Source organism: Centrocercus urophasianus, unplaced genomic scaffold (assembly GCF_019232065.1).
Source record: "Centrocercus urophasianus isolate 14NV4802_14NV808 unplaced genomic scaffold, USGS_Curo_1.0 seq_24, whole genome shotgun sequence".
Classification (NCBI taxonomy): domain Eukaryota; kingdom Metazoa; phylum Chordata; class Aves; order Galliformes; family Phasianidae; genus Centrocercus; species Centrocercus urophasianus.
Genome location: NW_024884800.1, coordinates 3836798 through 3859087, shown reverse-complemented (window position 1 = coordinate 3859087; position 22290 = coordinate 3836798). Strand labels below are relative to the sequence as shown.

Here is a 22290-nt window from a genome sequence, read left to right as displayed (position 1 = left end):
TGCAGAGTAATTGAAAACATTGTCAGGTGATGGGATTTATTATCCTCTCCAGCCTCTTTTTCACGCCTAGGGAAGGCTCCATAATAAACACAGTGCTGGCAGTAAGGAAATATCTTGTGTGGAGGTGTTCAGAGGGGAAGTGACTCTGGTAATTTTTCTTCAGAAGAACAGATTCCATAGTTAGAAGTGCATGCTTAGCAAACACTACCAAGGGTCATTTCCTAAGGTAGAGAACTTCTTTTCCCACCTCCCTGCTGCCCACAGTCACAACTCATGCTGGTAGATGCCACTGTGCTCTTAGCACATCGCTGGTGTCCATCTGTGCAGGATGTGTGCCTTCAGGAGGCACTGAGCTGCAGAACGCACGTGTCTGAACATAGCAGTGCTGGGGATGAATATTTAATGGTGCCAGACAATGTGTTCTGTGTTGTTTCCACGTGCAGCCCTTGAAATATGCAGTCTTTACTCTGAGAGGTTTATGCTGGAAGCATCCTTTGGAGAAAGTGTTTACTTTTTACAAGCATTATTTGTCCTTGCTACTTTTGTTATCATTATTTATAAATCAAAACTTATATTGATCCGGGGATTATGCGCTAAACCACGTCTGAGAGTGGTTGCTCTATTACTGAGCAAACCAGCTGCCATCTAACTTTTGGTAAATTTATCGATCCACGCTCTTTGTGTTTCTCTTTAGAAAAAGAACAAGCTGAATTTTAATTTACTAGGAAGGCAGCTGAGCACGTGGCCCCTTCTTCAGCAAGGGATTTACGCCCGTGAGGAACTTTGGAGAGATGAATAGCGCTGTTACCTTGCAGGGATTATTCATGTTCTTGGAGGAAAGTCTGTCCGGAGCAGGCGGTGCGGCCTCGGATCGATTTCTGGCATCAGTGTTTGAATTGCCTTCCTGAAAGCCAAATTCTAATCCTGCACTCCAGTTACCATGAAAGGGAGTAAGGAGACGATAAAACATTTCCTTTTGGGAAAGGAGCATTAATCAAATCAGGTCTCAATCTTGGGTCCTGCCCATGCATCACTTAAAAATGAGTGAATAAACAATTTAGTGTGGGAGATCGATTCAAGTTAATTCAGAGGTAGAGTCCAGTTTTTGGAAAGGGCCAAGTCTGGGAGGTGGAGCCTTGAGCTGGGGATGGTGCCTGGGGTTGGTGTGTCTGGGATATGTTGGGAGCGATAGCATTTGGGCTCTTGAAATGATCCACACTCTCATCTCCATGCGGGAAATCCCCATCCTCCTGAGATGTCTTTAGACAAAATCAGCCTGACATCACTAAATTGCTTTTGAGAGCCTTGTCATTGCTCTGTCTTGGGAAGAGCTGCTCTTTAGGGGAAGAAAATTACACCGATATTCATTGCGTTTGACTCTGTTGCTGAGCAAATGTCTTTCCTGAGTTCTGAGAGCACAGGTAGGAAGCAAAACCAGAAATAAAAGGCTTGAGGCTGAAGTGCTTTAAAAACAGCCAACAGGTACCCTTAAAGACCTGCAAGCCCTTCATGTTACTATAGGGATCAAGAACTGATTTTCTACCATTTGCTTTTCATCAGACAGTTGAGATAACTTTAAAGAGAATTTGACCAGGAGAGATTAGAAAGGAAGGAATTTGCTTCTTAAATAAATAGTCTGCTATCCATTGTTGGAGACTTAACGGGCCGATAAAAGCCTTCTGAAATGAAAGGGAGCTTGGAAAACCCGACTCAGATCTGCCTTGCTCTGAAGTGAAGGAGACCAATGCACTTCCACAAGTCTTTTTTCCAGATTTTTCCAAGTCAGCTTAACCCAGTTGCTTGACTTATCTTCATCTATTTTGATGAATAAAGGAATTTGCTAGTTGGGCAAAGTTGGAAATAGCTTATACATCTTAGTTTAAGGTAAATGGAGGGAGCGCACATAGTGGTGTCCTGTGTTTTAGGAAGAGCTGGCTGCCAGATACTCACCTTGTAAATTTGAGATGGAATTTATAGAATCACTTGTCTTCTTTCAAGCACAATTTGTCCATTTAAGAGGCAAGCTTTATGTTTGCTGTCATTATAACACCATTATTTTGGATGTTGGGGCCTCCAATTAGTAGAAGTGTGGGGGTTGACCAAGAGCTGGTTTCTGGGGCACTTTACCTTTATTTTTTCCCACTGGTGGGTAGAGATTGTTATTTTTGCAACAAAATGGAGAGAGAACAGTGATGTGAATTGGAGTGTAAATATTTGCAGTAACAACGGTGAAGGTGAGAGTTCCCCAGAGATGTGACATTAGTTCTGAGCACATTATTGATATAATTACAACCTAACAAAAGCCTGGTGCTTTCAGTGATTTGTTTTGTCCTCTTGGATTGGTTTAATTAACTTTTTCCCTTTAGAGGGAAAGAGGAAGATATGAAATATTGGGAGTGTGCATATTTCTGTGAAAGAGAAATGCTCCTCCCTGGCCCTGAGCCCTGCCAGCTCTGTGCTCCCACTGCCCTCTGCACAAGTGGGTGGTGCAGATTAACATCTTCTCAAAACAAGAGCCTCCAAATAGAATCATAGAGTCATTAAGGTTGGAAAAGTCATCTAAGATCATCCAGTCCAATCTCAACTCACCAGGCCTATCCTGCCATCCATCCACTGCCCCTAAAAAAAGAGCCACTTTCTTGCAGCAGAAGCCCCATACATCCCTCTCTGCCTTTCCTTCTTGTGCTTCCTCAGCTTCAGCTGAGCCTGCCCTTATTCCCCCCGCTCCCCTTGGCTTTGATAAAGAATCATGTTCATCCTCCCCTCGTGCCAGCCTTGACTGTTTGCATTTTTAACTTTGTCTTTATTAAATTTTCACGACTCTCTTAAGCATTCACACATCTGTCAAGGCACAAAGCAGAATATTCCTTGATGCTCCGAAAAACAAATTATACACTAGATGTGCAACCCATATTTAATCAACAGCGCTGCGGACGCGTGTCAAGCACAAAGCTCCTGGAAAGACTTCTCCTTTGAGGAGCTCTTTGTCAGGTGCTCTGTCTTGGGAGTTCTTCTTGGGAAGCCCACGTGGAGAGTGGCACCTCGGAGCCCTGACATTAAGGGGTTTGTGTGCAGGATATGAATAATAACCGGGTGAGCTGCAGCGTGACTAATTGCTCGCAGTCGGACGGCTACCTGCAGTGCAATGGGAGCGTGTTCTCGAGGCATTTGGTGTGGGTCTAATGAGGAGTTAGCATTCAGTATTTTTATGAAAAACTTCAGGGAGTGCGTTTCCAAATGCCAGGGCACTAAATAAGCTGAACAATTAAAATGAATGGGTTTTGAGCCTGGCATTTTGATGGGCGCAGATAATTAGGAGAAGATGCTCTCTGATGAGCAGAATGGCACGGCTTTGGATGGTGAGCAGGTCTGCCTTTGGAAACCTCTACCTTGGATCCTGTGGGAGGGCATGGGGGAGAGGAGCCCACTCTGATGTGGAGAATGGACACAGACCTCTCCTCTTTGCTCTAATGGCGATGGAGCAAAGGGAGAAAATGTGAGCCCTGATGGCTTGAAAGCGGGAAGACAGAATAATTAAACTGTTTTAATTTCTATTACAAATGCTTTGAAGCTAATCTCATAATCCTTGGGAGCTCGAGTCCATAAATTTTATCATGACACTATTGCAAAAGTAATCCAAATGGCTGTCTCATAGTCGAGGGGTGAAAAACCCATTTCCTAAGCTCCAAATGTGTTCAGAGAAACAAACCTTGTAAGAGCAGCAGTGGCACCATCTGATGGGCTTTGCAGTGCTACAGACAAAAGTAATTATGTTGCCTAGAAGAGCTTTTGTCTCCAGATAATGTTGTTAAAAACTTGCACAGTAGTGTAAATCATAAAAGAACAAATCTGGAGTCTGCTCTTATTGCTGCCAGGGGAAAAACTCTTGGGTTTTGTTTCCTTTCTGCTCAATATACTGCAAACCTTTTCCAAGTTTGTAAATAAATATTACCTGCTGTTTGAAAAATGGCTCACAGTTTGTCTCACCAGCAATGCCTGTGGCAGCCAGGCCATTATTGCAAACAGTTGTTTCTCTCTTGGTGAGTTCCTTTGTGTGTCTTTCAGGAATACAGGCTGCTGCCATGAGGTATTAAAGAAATATTTCCCTCTCCAGACCTCACTCACACATGGATGCCTATGGCTGCTTTCTCAGTTTCCCAGCAGTACCACAGCAATTGCCACGTCAAAAAACGTCTTGGCGAGCTTGCAAAAAAGCAAAAACTTGGGGGATTTTCTTGATGAATATTGGAATTTCCCTCTGTGAATGCTAAAGCGTGTGGTATGGCTTCTTGTGGCTGAGCATTTATTTTAAACATATGGGACTCTAGACCATTTGAAACCCTGGACCTGAAGGTAGGAACTTCACCCGATTGAGTTAGGAACATATGAATTCACGTGCCACAAGACCCTATTGGAGATGGTACCTGCCCATATGTGTCAATTTGATGGTGACACAGCATTGTCCTTCCTTCTTGACCATTGCAATTCACCCCCAGGGACTTGAGGGGAGCCCACACTTTTCAGTTCTTGCCTGATAAATGTGCTCTGGAGTAAAGGTTTCACTGTTTCATGCATCCTTTATATCCCTAATAAACCACCCTTGCCAGAGCTCATCACTAGATCTACAGCACAGCTATGGAGCTTTGCAGCTGGGGGTGCTGTGCCTCATGTCCTGCACCACTTCCCTTGGTTTCAACTGGCAATGAGAAGTTAGAATAGTTAGGTTAGAAAGGACTTCCAAGGTCATCTGATCCAACCATTCCTCTACTGCCAATATTGCCTGCTGACCACGTCCCTCAGTGCCACTGTTCTGGAAAACCTCCAGGGACAGTGACTCCTTGGGCAGACAGTGCTCCACTGCTCTTTCAGAGAAGAAATTGTTCTCACTGTCCAACCTGCACCTCTCCTGGTGCAGCTTGAGGCTGTTCCCTCCCACCCTGGGGCAGAGCAGAGTGGTTGAGCTCTGTGATGCACGCACAGTTACAGTGATGGAGACAGTAACACGTGAACCCTGTGCTGCCACGCGTGCTGGAAGGTGAGTGCAAGTCTGCCAGTGTGCCCCATCACTGCTGTCAGGATATTTGCTCTGCTTCGGCAAGAGCTGAGGACCAGCGTCTTTAAATGGCAGGGTTTGACAATATCCTTGAAATGAAAAAGAAAGAAAAAGAAATAAAAGCCTGAATTGTCCCCCAGCAGTCAGAACTGCAGGAGTGCCATGATATGAGTTTTTGCCAGTAGCAAAGCCCTGAGCACGGGGGCTGACCCACACGCTTCCTGCGCTTTGAAGCACTCACAGCACGGCTCTGGGTTGTGCCTGGGTTTTAGTGCTCTTGTAGCAACTGCCAGGGGATTTGGGTGTGAGATATTTTGGATCTGGGAGGCTTTTTGTTTGGTTTTTTTTTTTTTTTTGGACCAAGTTTTATTATTTCTCACATCTATTAGCGGGGCAGCAGGAGGCTCCGTGTGCCTTTGTTGTGCCTGTTGCGCTCTCTAATGGGTATATGCAAAGGCTCCGAGGCACACAAAACAGGCACTCTCAGGCAGCTTGATGAGAAAAACGATGTGCGTGTCACGACCCTTGAAGCAGTGGGACTGTGTGTGCGTGCTGCTCTGATGCACGCTGCTCTCAGTTCCTTTCTGCAGCATCTCTCGCTGTCGGAGCCTTGCATTGGAGCCTGGAATATTTTTCTAATCAGCGAAGGGTCCCTCGGCTCTGATGGTAACTTGCAAAGCACAGAGGAGCTAGGAGAGGGAAGACGGGGTGACTTTTTATAAGGGAACTCACAGAGAGGAGGTTAAAGTCGAGCCGTGAGCACAGCATGAGAATCCTGGCACTGTTAAAAACGCTGCCCCAAAAAGTGCTTTGTGTTCTTTGTTCAGGCAAAAGCTATTCTGGTGCTCTTGAGGATAAAGGAGAAAAAAAGTTTCATAATCCCTGTGTCCTATTTAAAGAATTTTTATTTTTTTTTCCTTTAAAACTTGCTATAGCGGAGCAGCCAGAATCTGCTTTCCTACTGCTGCTTTGGTGGGGTTGCTGGCACCAGGCAGGTGAAAATGTGGTCTGAATGGTTGCTTTTGGTCATTTCTGTTCCAATCAGTGCTCACAGCGTAGTTTTCTGCGTGCTGGAATGGGAGACAGCAGGGAGCATCAGGTCCCTGTGTCCATGGTTTGTGCTCGGGGGAAGCAGTGTGGAGTCCTGGGGGTGGTCTGGGAGCTACTGGGGACCCAGCACCGCCTGTGGCTGTGCTGATCCTGGATCCCTGTGTGGAGGAATCAGACCATGCACAGATGCATTTCTGATGAGAAAAAAAATGGAACTTATGGCTTTAAAAATTAAACACGCCCTTTAATTATTGAACATGGATAATTTCCATGCAAATCGAGCCTGGGTGCACAGTGACACGGCTGAGAGCAGCAGCGTCATGGGTTGTCAGAGACCCATAGGCTTGGAAGCTCAGCATCGCTATTGGGCCATGGGCCTGCCATGTCCAGGGAGGATAAAATGTGGATTCAGGAGAGCTAAGGAGCTGCAGAGGCCTTTCAGGTGGCATGAGGACATGTGGTGCTACCAGCTAGGTCTGAATCTCCTCTGTGATTAAACTCCTATGTCTTTTACTTTTCATAATGTAATGTTGGCATTTACTGTTCCCTGATTTTGAACACTGTAGATTGTCAAACATTTATCTCTGTCTTAAACTGTCTGAAGATAGAATTCCTGTTAATTTCAAATCAATATGGAAAGAGGGAGAGAGCAAAATTGCAATCTAGCCCTTTTCTTGGATCAATATTTTCTTTAAAAACTGAAATGTTAACTAGATCCTTGTTTTTGCAATTTTGAAATGCAGCTCATGCTTAAAGGATGTGGGCGTTCACCTGGAAATTGTTTTTGGGGCTGGAAAAGACCTCCAAGATCCCCAAGTCCAACCCCAACCCCCATCACCACATTCCTCAATGCCACATCCCCATGGTTCTGGAGCACCTCCAGGGCAGCACTCCCTGGGCAGCTGTGCCAGTGCAGCACTACTCTTCCTGAGAATAAATGTTTCCTAATATCCTAATGGCTGAAGATGATCAGTATTGCAGCAGGCATGGCGGACCCATACTGGTCAGGATGGGAGCAGCCTCTGCAGCTGTGATAGGACCTGAAGTTATCCCCCCTGTTTCTGAGCTCATCTCCTAATCCCCTGTTTTGTTTTGTTTTCTTTTGCAGAAGCCTTTGAGATTGTAGTGAGGCACGCAAGGAACTTCACCAACAGCATGTTTAGGAACCACTACAAGAGCATGGGGCCCAGAGCTCTGAAGTTTGTTGGAGAACTTTTCACGGATGTCTCGCTGTACATACTGGGCTCTGACATCAGCGTTAATGACATGATCAATGAATTTTTTGATAGTTTATTTCCTTTGGTCTACTCCCACTTGATCAATCCTGGCTTCCCGGATCCCTCGGTGGAAATGACTGAGTGCCTGCGCGCAGCCAGGAGAGACCTCAAGGCCTTTGGTAACTACCCGAAGATGATGATGACGCAGGTGTCCAAGTCACTGCAGGCCACGCGGGTCTTTCTGCAGGCACTCAACCTGGGAATCGAGGTGATAAACACCACCGACCACCTGAAGCTCAGCAAAGAGTGCGGGCGGGCGCTGCTCAAGATGTGGTACTGCTCACACTGCCAGGGGCTGCTCCTGGCCAAGCCCTGCGCTGGGTACTGCGGTGTGGTGACGTATGGGTGCCTGGCAGGGGTTGGTGAGATCGACCGTCACTGGAGAGATTACATCAGCTCCTTGGAGGGGTTGACCAAGGGCATGCGTGGTGTCTATGACATGGAGCACGTCCTCCTGAACCTCTTCTCCCTGGTGCGGGACGCAGTCATCTACGTGCAGAAGAATGGAGGAAAACTCTCGGCGACTGTGAGTTGTTTTTTTTGTGCTCCTGGCTGCAGCAGGGCTTGGTTGTGTCCTGGAAGCAAGCTGCCCCTTTCCTACAGCCAACAGTCCCCACGGGCTCAGATTTCCAGCTCCTTTCTCCTTTCACCTCAGTTCTCTGTTTTAAAACTTTTCAGAGCACTTGAAACTGGTGTCTGGGGGGACTAAGCATCAGAATCACAGAAATAGTAAGATTGGAAAGGTCAGCTGTGGGGAAGCTATTAGGTCAGGGCTTGAACTGGTAATTGAGCACCTGGTGGACTGATTGGCCCAGAGAGCACAGGCAGAGTGTTTGCACCTGTGCTCCTTACCTGGGCAGAAGGGGTGGAGCAGGGTTTAGAGCCCTGGACTCAGATAAGGGCTGGTTACTGAGGGGAGCATGTCTTTTGGACCTGGGCTGCTTGCTGGAGGAGGAGTGCTGCATGATGAGAAAGCCCCTTCACCAGTTTGGGTGAGTCCAACTCTTCTTTCTGTATGTGATGTTGCTCAGAACTGAAATTCTGGATTTGCCCCAGCATCAGCCTTGTAGGTGGGATGGGAGATCAGGGCCTGAGATTTTTTGGTATCTTTTTTCTTACTGGGTGCTTTGCCTACTTTGGGTCATTCTTAGAGGGTGTGCTTTTCAGCTGTCCCTTGGCTCCTTGGTGCTCCAGGGACTGTGCTGAAAACTAACAGAGGGAAAAAAGCCACCCTCACTCATTCAAGTGAAGACCTGTGTTTTTTTTCTTGAGCATATAATGCAGTGGGATTCAGAGTTGCATTGCCTGGTGGCGGCTTTGTCTCAGCATGTTGAGCATCCTTGGGAGATAGATGGAGGCCATCTATAGTTCAAGTTTTGTGGGCTGGGGTAGGGAAGAAAACTGTTTCTTCCTCTTCTATCATTACTAAAATGTACCTCTAAGTAGATGCTAAGTGTAGACATGTACTTAAAATCGGAATGATTAAGGTTGGAGAACTCCTCTCAGCTCATCTAATCCAACCATCAACCCATCATTACTGTGCCCACCAAACATGTTTCTCATCTGTGCTTTCTGACGTACTCAAGGAGGTCTAGTTTTCCTCATTTGGGTAACTCATTCTAGTTGGGCTGTGTTTAATCCCAGGGTTGAGGCTACTTACTACTTATTAGGAGAGACCTGATGTTCTAAAAACACGCTGTGTGAATTTCTGAACCTCCTGAGAAACTGAGGCTTTCTTGTTCAGAAAAGCTGCTGTTCTGATTGAACACCAAGGGCAAATGGAACGTGGTAACGTAATATTTGTTTTGCAGAGGAGGCTTTCTTGAGACACAGTTGATTGATCTGTGCAGGTAGTGTGGAGCTGGGGGTTGGGGCAAAGGTGTTATGCTTTGCTTAAAGCGAGTGATGATTAAAATCTATCATGTTTTCCTGTTAGCTGCTTGTTCCTGTCATTCTTGGCTGCTGTTTACAAAAGATCTGTGTTTATGTAGGTCATCGTAGTACTTGCACTGTAACTCTTATCTTTTTGGGGCTTTGGAAATGTATTGGATTATAGATTTTGAGCTCTGTGGCATTCAGCCAGAGGCTCTCTTCTCAGCTGTTTTCTGAGCCACTCTTGCTTGGTGGTTGCCTGAGATGTGTCACCACGTTATTTCACAGCCCGTAGATGCATAGTGGCACCTGAGTGGTTTCACAAGGACCAAATCTCTGGGAACTTGGGTTGCACTCATGTAAGTGTCCATCAGCAGTTTGTGTTGCTGTGTGATCCTAGAGTGATTCCAGTGTTTCCTCTATTGTACTTCTGTTGGCACAATGTTAAGCATGCATTTTTTGGCAGGGCTGTCACTTTTGTTGCCAAACACTGAGACCTTGATCTGTCTGCTGAGAATGTGTTTGTGGAAGCATAAGTACATAGTGCACTGCTAAAGTCACTGCAAGCCATGGCAGTAGAGCCATTAGGTACCCATCCTTTGCCAGACCAGTATATAAACTGACTGACTGCAAGATTAAAAAAACAACAAACCCAAAACACGAAGTCACTGAGCATTGGCAAACTGTTCATTACTTTCATATTTGATATAGCAGTTGGAATGTATCAGTGCCACCTATAGTTAGGTACTTAAACATAGCTCCTCCTTGATTATTTAATACTGGTGTGATTCTTTTCTTTGCTCTAGAGATGTTTCTGAGTTATAGCAGGGCAGAGGAAAATTTTCAAGGCAAGCAAGCCAAGTGTTTAGCAATTGTCACTTAAAGAGAATGGTCACTGGGGTTTTTAAATCCTGAAGTACTGCTGTTGCTCAGCTAAAACTCTTGTGTCAACCAGAGCCCAGAGTGACTTCTTACAATTGAGCTATGAGCTGCTCAGAGAGGAACGGGGCAGTGATGGAGGAGCTGGCAGTTATAACACAGCTCAGTTGGGATCTGGGGCATGCATCTTTGCCCTTAAGTGATAGAATGCAATTTCTCGTAGCTGTGCTGGAATGAAAGTTTCTCTGTTAAACTTATTGGCACATATTGAGTTTCAAAGAACATACCTGGAAGCAAACACTTGTATTTACTGTTATTCTGTAAATACGATTGGCTTCAGACACCATTGTCATATAGAAGCCTAAAATGCCACAGGAGTTTTCTCTGAAAACATGTGGCTTTGCTCTTGTGCTGGCTTTTTGTCTCAGCACCTTTATTTCTGACCTTGTCATGAAAATTTCTTTCAAAATTCAACTTGCTGTATGTTATAAAGCATAAGGGAAGGTTATTTGTCATGAAAATCCTCTGGAATTATCGAAAACTTATCTTCCATCCCTTTATTGGGATGATAGCCTGAACATAAACACTGCCACCCTTGTCTGTCTTTTGGATTTTTGGTATGGTTCTTATGGCACTACTTCTTCCCAATGTTTTGGGTCCATATTGAAAACGTGCCTGGTGCTTCCATCTCTTCTTGTTATTTTAACCACGAACCTAGTTATCACTATCAGCCTGTGCTTCCTACCACAAACAAGGACAGTCTAACACAGCATGAATAAACTTCATGAGATATCCAACCCCTGTGCCTCTTGGAGTTGGGACTTTCTCTCTTGTAGAAGCTACATCAGAGACAGTAGGTCTGGGTGTCACACAGCTGACGTCCTCTGGGATCCCCTCCCAGAAGCCAGCACTGCAATTTTATTTTGTAAGGTTGCAGAGTTGAGGTGAAGATTATTGACTCAGCACAGACACACAGTTGGTCTATGTCAATATTTTTCCCCAACGCTTTTTTTCCTTCCTGTAACTCATTGGGGTTTTCAACCCATCATAGCAGACTGAGCAAGAAGCAATTTGTAGCCTGGTGAGACCCATGTGGAAATAGATGGGTGGCTGGGGGTGAGGCTCCAGCCATCTCCTCCACCCAGAGTGGGGGATGCTCTGCAGGTGTAAGTCATCAGAGAAAAGGATTTGGATTTCAGCTTTGCTATCTGTGTTGCACTGTACATCTGGGAGCTTTACCTGCTGGTGTAATTGAGGTTGGATATAAACATAATGTGGAGCTGATGTTTGTAGCACAGTCAAATCTAGGAATGGGAGCAGGCTTCAAAGGAACATGAGATCTTTCTGGTTAGTTCTACAAGCTAATAGCAAATAATGTAAAACACTGACAAACTTACCACTCAAAAACATATCAGACCTGCACCTCTGGGTACAAGAGTACCCAGTACAGCTGATACTGCTGAGTTTCTTCTGCTCCCCTCACAGCCAGCAGCTCTGTCAGCAGCACCTGCCCATGTGCAGGAGTGAAGTTCAAGGGTATGTAAGTAAAGGAGCTTTTGGCGGGGATGGAGATGCCCTGTCTCCATACCCAGTTATTCAGTTCCTATTGGGGGGGGTGCAGTGTGTGCTGCTGTTAAGGCAGCTGACTGGGGGCTGCACTGCCCGGATGGCAGCAGGGAGCCTTGCCATGTTTTCCTATCTGCTAATGGATTTCTTTCTGTGCTGGGGCTGGGGAGAGGCTTCAGAGGGAGGCTTTGAAATGGCAGCGTGGTTTGCAGAATCATTCCCTTTGAGATGCTCAGATGGGTTTCTTTGTACTTTTAATGCAGTACAGCTATGGGATAGGCAGCTGGGTGCACTGCCTCTGCGTTTTCAGTTTCATTATCGGAGAAGTTTAATCCTCTGGCTGCTCTCCTAATGCTGGTGGCCAGCTCTCTTTTTTGCTCAAAGCTAAATACAGTGAGGCTTGGATTTCAGTAAGCGCAGAGCTGCTCAGCTATTCCAAGGTGTGTTCATTGCTTACTTTTGTTACCCATCTCGTGATACGCAGTGTGATAAGGGGCAAGCAGGTGTCTGTTCTGCTGCAGGGCGGAAATGAATCCGACCACCAAGGATGGTATCAGCAAGGAGATCCTCTGAAAATTCCTTGGGTGTGTTATGCTGAGGAGATTCAGATAGTGGAGATTTTCTGACAGCTGGGGGAGCATACAGCAAAGTATTGAACTGATTTGGATCTGTACATCCCCATGTTGCTGGTGGCTTGGCTGGTGCTAAATGAGTAATGATTTAATTGAGTTATGAGTCTGTATCTTGCTCATGGGAGTGACTTTGTCATGGGTGCTCTTGGCTACCGCTTGCCCCTTGGCAGCAGTGAAGCTCAGAGGTTATTCTCAGCCCACTGGAAGCTGCATGCCTTGCCTGCCCTAGGGAAGAAGCTCATTATTGCTATGCTGTTAATTAACTTGCTGCTAACAAAGCTTTGCCTCTAGAGGATGCAGTGTGCTTCATGCATTGGTCAGCCTTGCCTATGTTCTCATGGGCGCAGCAGTGTGCTGCTGTACCTGCTGCCCATGCTGAGGGTAAAGTGAGGCTCTGGGGAGAATTTATCACTGAATTGGGTCTGGCCCTGGTGAATGGAGTGCAGGGCTTTGCAGAGCCGCTAGGTGGATGCAGCAGACGTGGCCAGAGTGAAGCAGGGGGAGATGCCATTAGATGTCAACATAGCTTAAATTTAAAGTAGCATTCGATTTTGTTTCTATTTGTAAGCTTTTCTATTTTTTCCTTTTTTTTTTTTTTTTTTATTGCTTTTCCTCTGTTCTTTTAACTGGATGTGTTCTAGCCTCTGGCACATTGTGGCATTTCGGTGGAATTTGCAGTGATGCTTTTTTTTTTTAATTAAAAGTAGAAGGCTGCTGCTGGCAGTGCCCCCCCCTCCCTGCAGCACGGGGAGCATCCTTTGATAACATGTTTGATGCCAAACCCAACTTCACAGCGAAGCTCACACGAATCTTTTCACTGACTTTGGTCAGAGGCAGATCACACAGTTGGTGGCAACTTTATGGTCTGTGCCGTAAAAAGAGCTTTCTAAGGCTGCTACATTTTATGGGAGGGGATAGCATAGGGAGCACACTGAGCCTGGCTTGACTTCATTTCAGATGCTGTGTAGGGCACGGTGTGAGCACGATGCACGTGGTGGGATGCCCTGCATCTTTTCTCTTCTGAAGTCAGAAGGAGTGCACAGATTTGTGCAGGTTAATTAACAGCTCTGTGTACCTGCTTGTGCATACTGGGACTTGGCCTGCTTTTTGTTTGAGTGGAGGGGATGCTTTGTTGCTGTGCAACTGGTTTTTCTCCAGATGCTTAGATTTCTACTTGGTCTTGACATCAGTGCTAGGAGCTGGCAGAGGAAAACTGTCCAAGCTGTTGGAAGTGCTGGTATACAGCTGTGCAGTGTTACACTGCTTTCTTCGCCGCACAGAGCCAACTTTCTCTCTCCTCTTTCCTGGATAGGGGATGCTTGGGATGTTGAAAAGGAGAGACTGGTGCTCATGTCACCCAAGCCGAAGTGTACTGGGCGGGGGGCCCGGCGGGCCCGTTGTATGAGTATCTCTGCTGCTTGAGTTCTGGGCTTTAGGCTTTGAAGTTTCAAGCTCTCATTTTACAATAAATGGTAATGGTCAAGGATGTAATGCAAGGACTTGAAATAATTGGATTTGAGGTGGGGAAAAAATGAGTTTCAGGCTGAATTGAAGATCACAGTGTCAGAAAAACCCCTCCGGATGTCTTAAGGCTTCTGCCACCTGTGAGAAGCACTGGTTGTGGGAACTGCTCCTCCCAATGGTCCCGGGCACTGGAGATGTGTTCTTAACTTGAGCACTACACTGAACCTCCTCAGTGCCCCTTCTCAGTCAAGCCAGCTTTGTGCTTGGGATTCTTTCTGAGATCCAGATCTGGTTTGTCAGAAGGATGTTTGTGTCAGAGCAAGGCAAAATGGACTGGCCCTGAGGAATTTACTTCTACAGCATGAGTTCCATTGCTTTGTATCTGTCTGAAACGTCCCTATGGACAAGACAGTGCCCTCCATGCTAAATGGGGAATCAGGGAGCTGTCTGAGTCCTTGTTGAAGCTGGTTGGATGTCTTTTTTTCAACAGAGAGAGAATACCCAAGGATCACACCTGTGGACACGACCCCCTTGCTTCTCATCCAGAACTTCTGCAAAATGTGTTCTGCTCTGTCCTTTACAGATACCATATCCTTACTCAGCCCTGCAGTGCCACGCTTGTGCTCACACATACCCGTCTAGTTACGCTTTTTGTGCTAAACTCTCTTCTGGCCTCATTATCCACAACTGCAGCTTTTACCAGGAACTCCATCCGAGGTCATTCCTGGGGCATCCTTCATGCTAACTACTCTGAGTTTACTTTCAGTGACAATAACCCCCGTGAGTGCTGCTGCCTTACGACTGTAACCAACTCCCCCATTAGCAATGCTGATGAATGCACCAGGAACAAAACAGAAGCTTAAAGGTGGTCCTCTGCAGAGCAGAAATAGCGCCCAGAGCCGCCCATGGAGAGCATCAGCATTTTGTTTTGCAGTGCAGAAAATGATGTTCTGGGTTGCAATGAGTACTGTGCTTCATTTTGAATTCTCTGCCAGCATGCAGTACGCGCTCAGAGCAGTGCGTTGTATCATTTTTACATCTTATTATAAAGTAGCTTTGAGGTACTGGGCATGAAAGACACCATCTACCAATATATTTAACTGGAAGGAAATTGCAGAGAGATGAGGCTAGTATTTCAACTGTCCACTGCTGGCCAAGCTGTCCTGTTGGCCTCTTTGCATTGCGGCAGAGCAAGCCAGAGCCCTTCTCTATCTCTACCTGTTGGGTTTCCCCACTAATAAGTCCCTGAGGGTGCAGGTCCTGCTCTCGGATGTATGCATGAGGGTGAAGTTTGCTGCTAACTTCATTATTCTGTGAAAGGCTCATTTGAGTGAGAGGCTGCAGAAAGCTGCCTTGATAGCCTGCAGTCACTGTGGCAGAGTTATTTCTGTTTGAAGAGGTGAAAAAAAAAAAAAAAGAAAAATCCAACCAGCAGCTGGTGAATGTAGAGATTCTTTATGCAGGTATATCTTTCTAACCTAATCAATTTTCACACCTAATTCTCTTTTGCTGTGGTGGAGATGTTGCTCTTAGGCACTGACCTGCAGAGGGATGAAGTGAGTGAGCTTAGTGGTTTCTGATGATAACTTGAAGACAACTGAGTTACTTCTCTCTAAAGTTTATTAAGTCTTGGATAGCACATATTGATCCGTGTCATGGTACAAATCTACCTCGTGCACCTGCCCTCGAGAACATCAGAAAGCAGCTATTTCTTCTGCTATTTCAGTGGTCTGTGCTGGTGTTTCCATCGTCCTTCCTCTTTGTGAACATGCCCATAGCCACATCCCTCAGTGCCACATCTCCATGGTTCTGGAGCACCTTTGGGGATTGTGATCCCACTATTCCCTGGATAGCTGTGGCAGTGCAGCACCACTCTTTCTCGTAAGAAAATTTTCCTTCTATCCAACGTGAGCCCATTGCTCATTGTATGTCACTGCTTTGGAACCAGAAAGCACTTCAGGAGCGCTTTCTACCAGGAGTTTGTTGTGGAATCTGTATCTCTGAGTTGTGAAAGCTTGCAAAGTGAGTAAAAAGTGAAGATGACGTACAGAAATGGAGTGAAATTTTTTCATCTGTTCCAGTCCAGTGCTTTTGCCTCTTGTTTTGGAATCACTGGATATGAACTGATAGGAATTTTGCTTCTGATGATCAAATTCCAGCCATTGGTTTGTCAACATCAGTAAAGGTGTTGCGATGAAAACCAGATTCATTCCACCTGTCTGAAAGCAGCCTATTGTGGAATGAGCCACTCTAATATATTAATCAGACATATAAGGCAGCATTGTAACAAGGTTAAAAGTGTACACCGATTTCCATTATAAAGATATTCTCAATCAAGCAGAACCTAATCTACTGCTGTAAGTCACTCTGTAATTCAATTGTACTAACCACAGCGCATGTAAGAGCAAGATGTGTTACAAAGTCTAAGAAAAAGCCCTGAAGATATTTTCTATAAAGATGTTTATAATGATTTACATTTTCAATAAGCCTGATTTGTCTTTGGGAAGAGTGTAATTCCTTTATCACGGGCAAAAATCTAATAGGAGTCTTTTTACCTTGTCTGCTGTGTTTTGAGTAAATTATTTTGTGCTGACCTTTAATTGGATTAGACAATTTGCTGTCAGGAAAGGGGGAAAAAAAAAAATAAAAATTAATATGGATCCAGTAGCTTCAAAACTAAGAAATCAAAAGATGAATAACAAGATCTTTGTGAGGGATGAAAGAACACAGGGCCTTCTTGAGCACTTTGTTGGCCTTGGATGGATGAATATTACCACAACGGATCCCTGCTGTGCTGAGTGATTTTTACCACTTTCTGCCATTAACAATTACTGCATTTCCGTTGCAGGCTTTGCCCCAGGAGGCTGCGGTGTGGCTGTGGGCACAGCCTTGTGCACCCCTGAGCTGGGAGGTGCTCCTGGGGAGGCTCCCGTGTCCCCATAGCGCATCCTGGTGGTGCTCTGGGCTTAGCTGGAAATCCAGTGCTTGTTATCACTTTGCAGGAGATGTTGAGCAACTTAAAAAAACAAACAAACAAACCACCGATGATGTGGTGAGCTTCTGTGCCTCCAGCCTGGTTGCTTTAGCAGAAGGTGGTATTGAGAATGGGAGAGGGGGCTGCTGGGGCCCTTCCTATGGGAGAGCTACAGGCAGTGGGGTTCTGGCCCTCTGTTGATGGCTGGGGGGGCATTGGGGTGCTTTGGAGTTGGAAGGTTTTCTGCACAGCTCAACTGCCCCTTCACAGAATGGCGTTTCATAGCAAAAAGTGCTCCCAAAACCTTTTGGGATTTGGTGCAAGAGTTCATTGAAGTACACATCTGAAAAGCTGCGTATACCTGTGAGCACAGACCCTCATGGGTTACAGGATGGCTGTTCTTTGTTACCTGCTTTGATATCACCAGTTAAAGCAGAGTTAGCAGTAAGCCTGGCGTGCTCTGTTTTATATAAATGTTATACTTACTATTGGATTCCTGATAGAAAGAGAACTAATTAAGGAGATGGGATATCATCAGTAGATTTTTCTTTCCTGAGATTTTATGAGCAGTAATTTGAAAAGAGCCATATTAAAGTCATTGAGAAACAAGTTAATGCTGCGTTTCCGAGAATATTACCCTTCTACCCAAAGATTATATTCAAGAACAAACAGTGTACAGTAGCTAATTGCTAGCTGACACATTATAATGGCTTTATACTTCCCAAATTGAATCAGTCTGGTTAAAGAAAAAATGTCATGCAGTAACTTTTTAATTATTCAACAATGTATTTCTCAAAGAATAATTGAATCGCTGCTCGAGGCTGTAGGGAGAAAGTTGGACCAGTGGATATTGACCCCATTTGCTACCCAGCTGACACTACTGCTCTTAAATAACCTCTGCCAGGCTGTCTCCAGGTTGCTGCCTTATGTCCCAGACTGATGGCAGATATCTGTTTTTTCCTGTTTTTCCTCTCTAAATTAAGCTGTTAGGAATTCATTTCTCTGATTGTTCCTTTTTGTAGTGCTTCAGGCAAAAAAAAAGAAAGTGCAATATTAAAATCCACAGCAATCTGCAAAGGAAACCTATTAACAGAGTGAAGGAAAATAGCAAATGCACCTTGCATGCCTTGAGCCCTCATCGTTCAGGAAATGTGGAGATGTGGCACTGAGGAACGTGGTTATGGGCATGGTGGGATGGGTTGGGTTGGACTTGGTGATCTTAGAGGCCTTTTCCACCCTTAATGATTCTGTCTGTGCCCTGTGCTTTTTCTCACCAGTGTTGGTGGCCACGCAACAGGCAGAGGTGCAGAAAGGAACTTGGGATGATCTTGGTGGAAACTGGCCATCCTTAAATCCACTTCCTTGCTTTGCCTCTCAGCCTGTTGAGCTGGAGAAGGTAACCTTCTCTGCAGCAGGAGGGCCTTGCTGGGACATGCAACAGAGGTGATATGAGCATAATAGTGTGTGCGGTGAGTTTTGCTCCTCAGCAAGACTTTGGTTGGCCTGGCTCCCTGTTTTTCTTTTCTGTTGCGTTGTCCCTTTGCTGTGTGTTCATCATTCAGGCAATTCTGTTCCTCTTTCCAGGAATAAAACCGAGGTTTGGTTGTCTAAGAAACATCAGACTGCACGGATCTAACTTAGAAACATAACGGGTGCGTTAGTGTGCTATAGGGCCCTGTTCCAGGAAATGTTTCCATTTGGGAAAACTGCATCAGCGTGTGCTGAAATTGAAGCCAGTGTGGTTTTTTTTTTTTTTTGCTTGACTAGTCCCTACTGTTAGCTGTGCTGGGACACCAGTGCGTGCCCTGTGGTCTGCTGCCCAGGTCTGCCCATAAGAAACAAATACTCTGTTTTGTGTTAAACATGGAATGAACAAAACACTGGAGGGAAAGGCTGACTTCAAAAGTTGTGCTTTAATTGCTTGTCATAGATTATAAATGCAATGGAACAACTGTGATCATTTAGTCCAACTTCCTCTCTACCTATAAATAACAATAAACAGCCTTTTGCTTAAACACGAAGCAGCTTTCTTTGATGGATTAAATGCTGCATACTGGCGGTGCTAGAAAGGAGGAACATCTTGTTTGCGTTATTTTATGCACATTTGAAAGGCTCTGCTCCAACGGAGGTCATGGCTCCTTTGAGCAAAAGGGCACCAGCACAGCGGAGGATTGGGTCAGCGAGGGTGGGAGCTGGGCAGGGTGTGCTGGTTTATGTACACATGGAATGTTGGGTGCTGCTGGGAGTGGGGTGCCATGCTGCAATGGGAATGCCTTGGCAGCCCTCTGCTTGAGCCTTGGGTGCAGAGGGGTCCTCCATGCTCCTGCTGCTGCACTGAGCCTCTGCGAAGCATCTCCTGGCACTCTGTTCTGACTGGAGGATGTGGTGGAAAAATTGCATGGTTATGTTTCCTTCTCACCAATCCATCCTCAGCTGGGATGTCCACTGGGCTTTGGAGGTGACAGCCCCCTGGTAATGCACTGCAGGGGTCCCCCAGCACTGCCTGCCCTGGTGTGACAGGCGCTGTTATTCTAAGCATTAGTGTTTGTGTGCATCTTACACATTATAGTGCTGCATTATTTAAAGGGGATGCATTATTGAACAGTGCTCTGCTCAGCGTGGAGGGCAGGTTGCTCCCTGCCATCCCTGCTGTTCTGGCTGCTTGGTCAGGAGGCTGTCTTATGTAATCCCTGCAAGGTGATGTCTGAATCATGGGTCGTAATGCAACAGGGTTGATTAACAGCAGCAGCACTCTGTTAATGGGGAATGTTAGAGAAATGTGTGCAGAAGACATCTATGTTGTCACACTGCATTCCTGCTCAAGCGTGTGAAACCGCAGTGATCATTACTTGCTGAATAATGACGTGCTTCCAAAAAATAAAGGGCTGTAGATTCATTGTTATGTCCATAATCATATCTTCTGCTGTGAGAAGGGTGAGGGAGTGGGGAGTTCTTTCACATCCTCCTGACAAAATGTATATAATGATTACAAGCATAGAATAAGAACATTTGTCCTAGCTAAATGTTTATTCACTTCTGTTAATCGGAATGGGTTTGAGAGTGGGCCACAGTCCGTGGAAGCAATGCAATCACTCCAGCTCTGTGGCAGATTTAAATCAGTAATAAAAGCCCTGGGGAAATTAACAAGACAAAACATTAACCACAGACTAAACATTAACATATATTAGCATTTTTATTACACCTGTAGAAATGGCAAACAGGCTTGGTTACTACTATTAAAAAGTTTATGCTCTATCCCCCATCATTGCAATGTATATTTTGTTTTAAGCCCTTTGGAATTTAATTAAGCTGATTTCTGTCGCAGCGTTTGAGTAACAGACTTCAGGTTCACTTTTATGGTGACTTTGAAGATAAAGAACGCCTTCATCCCCTGTTTATAATGCTAATGATACGTGTAACATTTAGCAGAGCGGGCTGTGAAAAAGCCACAAGGAGAGGGGAGGCAGCGCCAGGGCACGGAGCTGCTCTGCTGTTCTCAGGATGAGTGGCCAAAGGAGGATCCTGCATGAGATGATGCTCAGGGCTTTGTGGGTTCTCCAAAGGCAGCGTGTTTTTTTCCAGGGCTTTGATGGTCTGTTCTGAGCGAAGCTGCGCGCTGTGGCAAATCGCCCTTTCCGAGGCTGTGTTCAAATCACTTACAGTAGTTAATCGCTTCTCAGTTTAATGCGCGGCTTCTCCCGAAGGGAACTCAGAAATAGGTATAAAATGACATATGTGAACTGCAGAGAGTGGAGAAGATTGCAGGAGGAAATCTTTAAAAATGAGGCCATCCCCTGGAGGGGGGGAAAAAGGAGGGGGGAAAAAAAAAAAGTACTGTCTCTCCCTGGAGGATGAATCTATAAGCAGAAGAGTTCACAGAGAAGACAAATGGAAGCTTTCCTTAAAGTTTAAGAAAAGGTCAAATACAGAAAGCTGTCCTTTGGAGTAGGGTTTGTGGTCTGGATGGGAAGCTGCTGCAGCAGGTACCCAGCTTGTCTGATGCACTCTCATCTTCTAAGGGAAAGCTAATGAGCTTTTTTTTTTTTTCCTTTCCAGAAAACTTCTAGGAAATTACCTTCAGAATGCTCACACCTCTTAGAGGTGGTGCTCAGATTGGTGTGGGGCATCACTTGTGTACTGCTTCCCAGCTGTGGGTGCCCCATCCTTAGAGGTGCCCAAGGCTGGGTTGCATGGGACCCTGGACAGCCTGAGCTGGTGAGGGGGCACGCAGCCCACAGAAGGGGTTGTAATGAGAGGGACTTTAAGTTCCCTTCCAACCCAAGCTGTTCTGTAATTCCCATGTGTCTATTGCAAGTCAAGTCCTTTGGCATCTCTAAATTAATGGAGGAGCGCTGAGATGGTGCTCCATTAGGGTTTTCCCTGTGCTCCTCTCAGATCAATGCTCCCTTCCAGGCAGAGCCATTATCCAGCCCCTGGGGTGTGGGAGACAGATGCCCACTGCCTGTGGGGACGTACCTAGGCTGGGCTGCCCTGAGGCTGTGGGGCAGAGGTGGGGGTGTGTGGTGGTCAGTGGGAGGCAGTGTCATGCTGCATCGTGCTTGCTTGGAGAATGCTAATGAAATCAAGGAATTAGCAAGTTTATTAATGAGATGGAGCAGGAAAACCGAGCTTTGGCTGTTGAAGTAGTTGGTGGTGTTGGGCACTTGTGAAAGTTTGGGGATTTGAGGGAGGTGTTGTGTTGTGTGCCCTAACCAAAAAGCCCAACCCATTTTGCTTAAAAATCATTCTGCCATTTTATTATTCATTTTCTGTAGCGTAATGCTTCAAGCTGCAGCCTGTTCTGGGACATGAAATAAGACTGCAACGTTCTTGCACTGAATAAACTTCTAATAAGGATTTGTGTGTGTTTATGATGCCTCTGACAGCACTCAAAGCCACAGATCCATTGGCTTCGTTCTGTGGGTGTGCTTTGCTTTCCACGTTTGTCCCTTTGTTGCATCTCAGATTGTCATTTTTTGGACTCTAAAATTTGGAGCTTGCTTTTGAACAGTGATGATCGGGAAGAGCTTGGAGAACAGAGTCTGTGTGTTTTAGTTGCAGCAGGGAGGCAAAGAAGAGGAAGGATGGAAACAGACTTGCTGAGATGTTGTCCCAGGACCACTGGTGGCCCAGCAGGCTGCAGCAGATGGCTTGTGAACGCCTTTCCCCCTCCAATGCACACACGATCCTGCCCCTGCAAATGAGCAGGCAATCTGTTACTTCTACATTCTCTCACTTTGCTTAATGTTCAAATCCCAGCTGGATTTTTGACTGAAAAGTGACAATCATTTGGCTGCGACTTCACAAGATGAGCTGCGCATTGGTGTGTTTTTTTCCTGAGAAGGTCAATTGGTCCTTGAATAAATAACTAAGTAAGAACTTGCAGCACATGCTGCCCAAACTTCCCAGCTTCGTGCTTGCCAAGACTACATCTGCTGCCCTGTTTTGGGGCTGTGTTTGTGAGAGGGCTGCAATTTGGGGCTCTATCTATTGCACTCTCCTGTAAAGCCCCAGTGCTGCCCG

At 45.7% G+C, this 22290-nt stretch overlaps 1 protein-coding gene across 1 annotated transcript in view; it reads left to right on the top strand.

Annotated features, from left to right (window-relative positions):
* Positions 1–22290, top strand: part of GPC3 (glypican 3) — a 115641-nt gene that overhangs the window by 40350 nt on the left and 53001 nt on the right. Inside the window, exon 3 of the mRNA XM_042825192.1 lies at positions 7212–7906. Coding sequence (XP_042681126.1) covers positions 7212–7906 — 695 coding nt within the window. The remainder of the gene's footprint in view (positions 1–7211; positions 7907–22290) is intronic.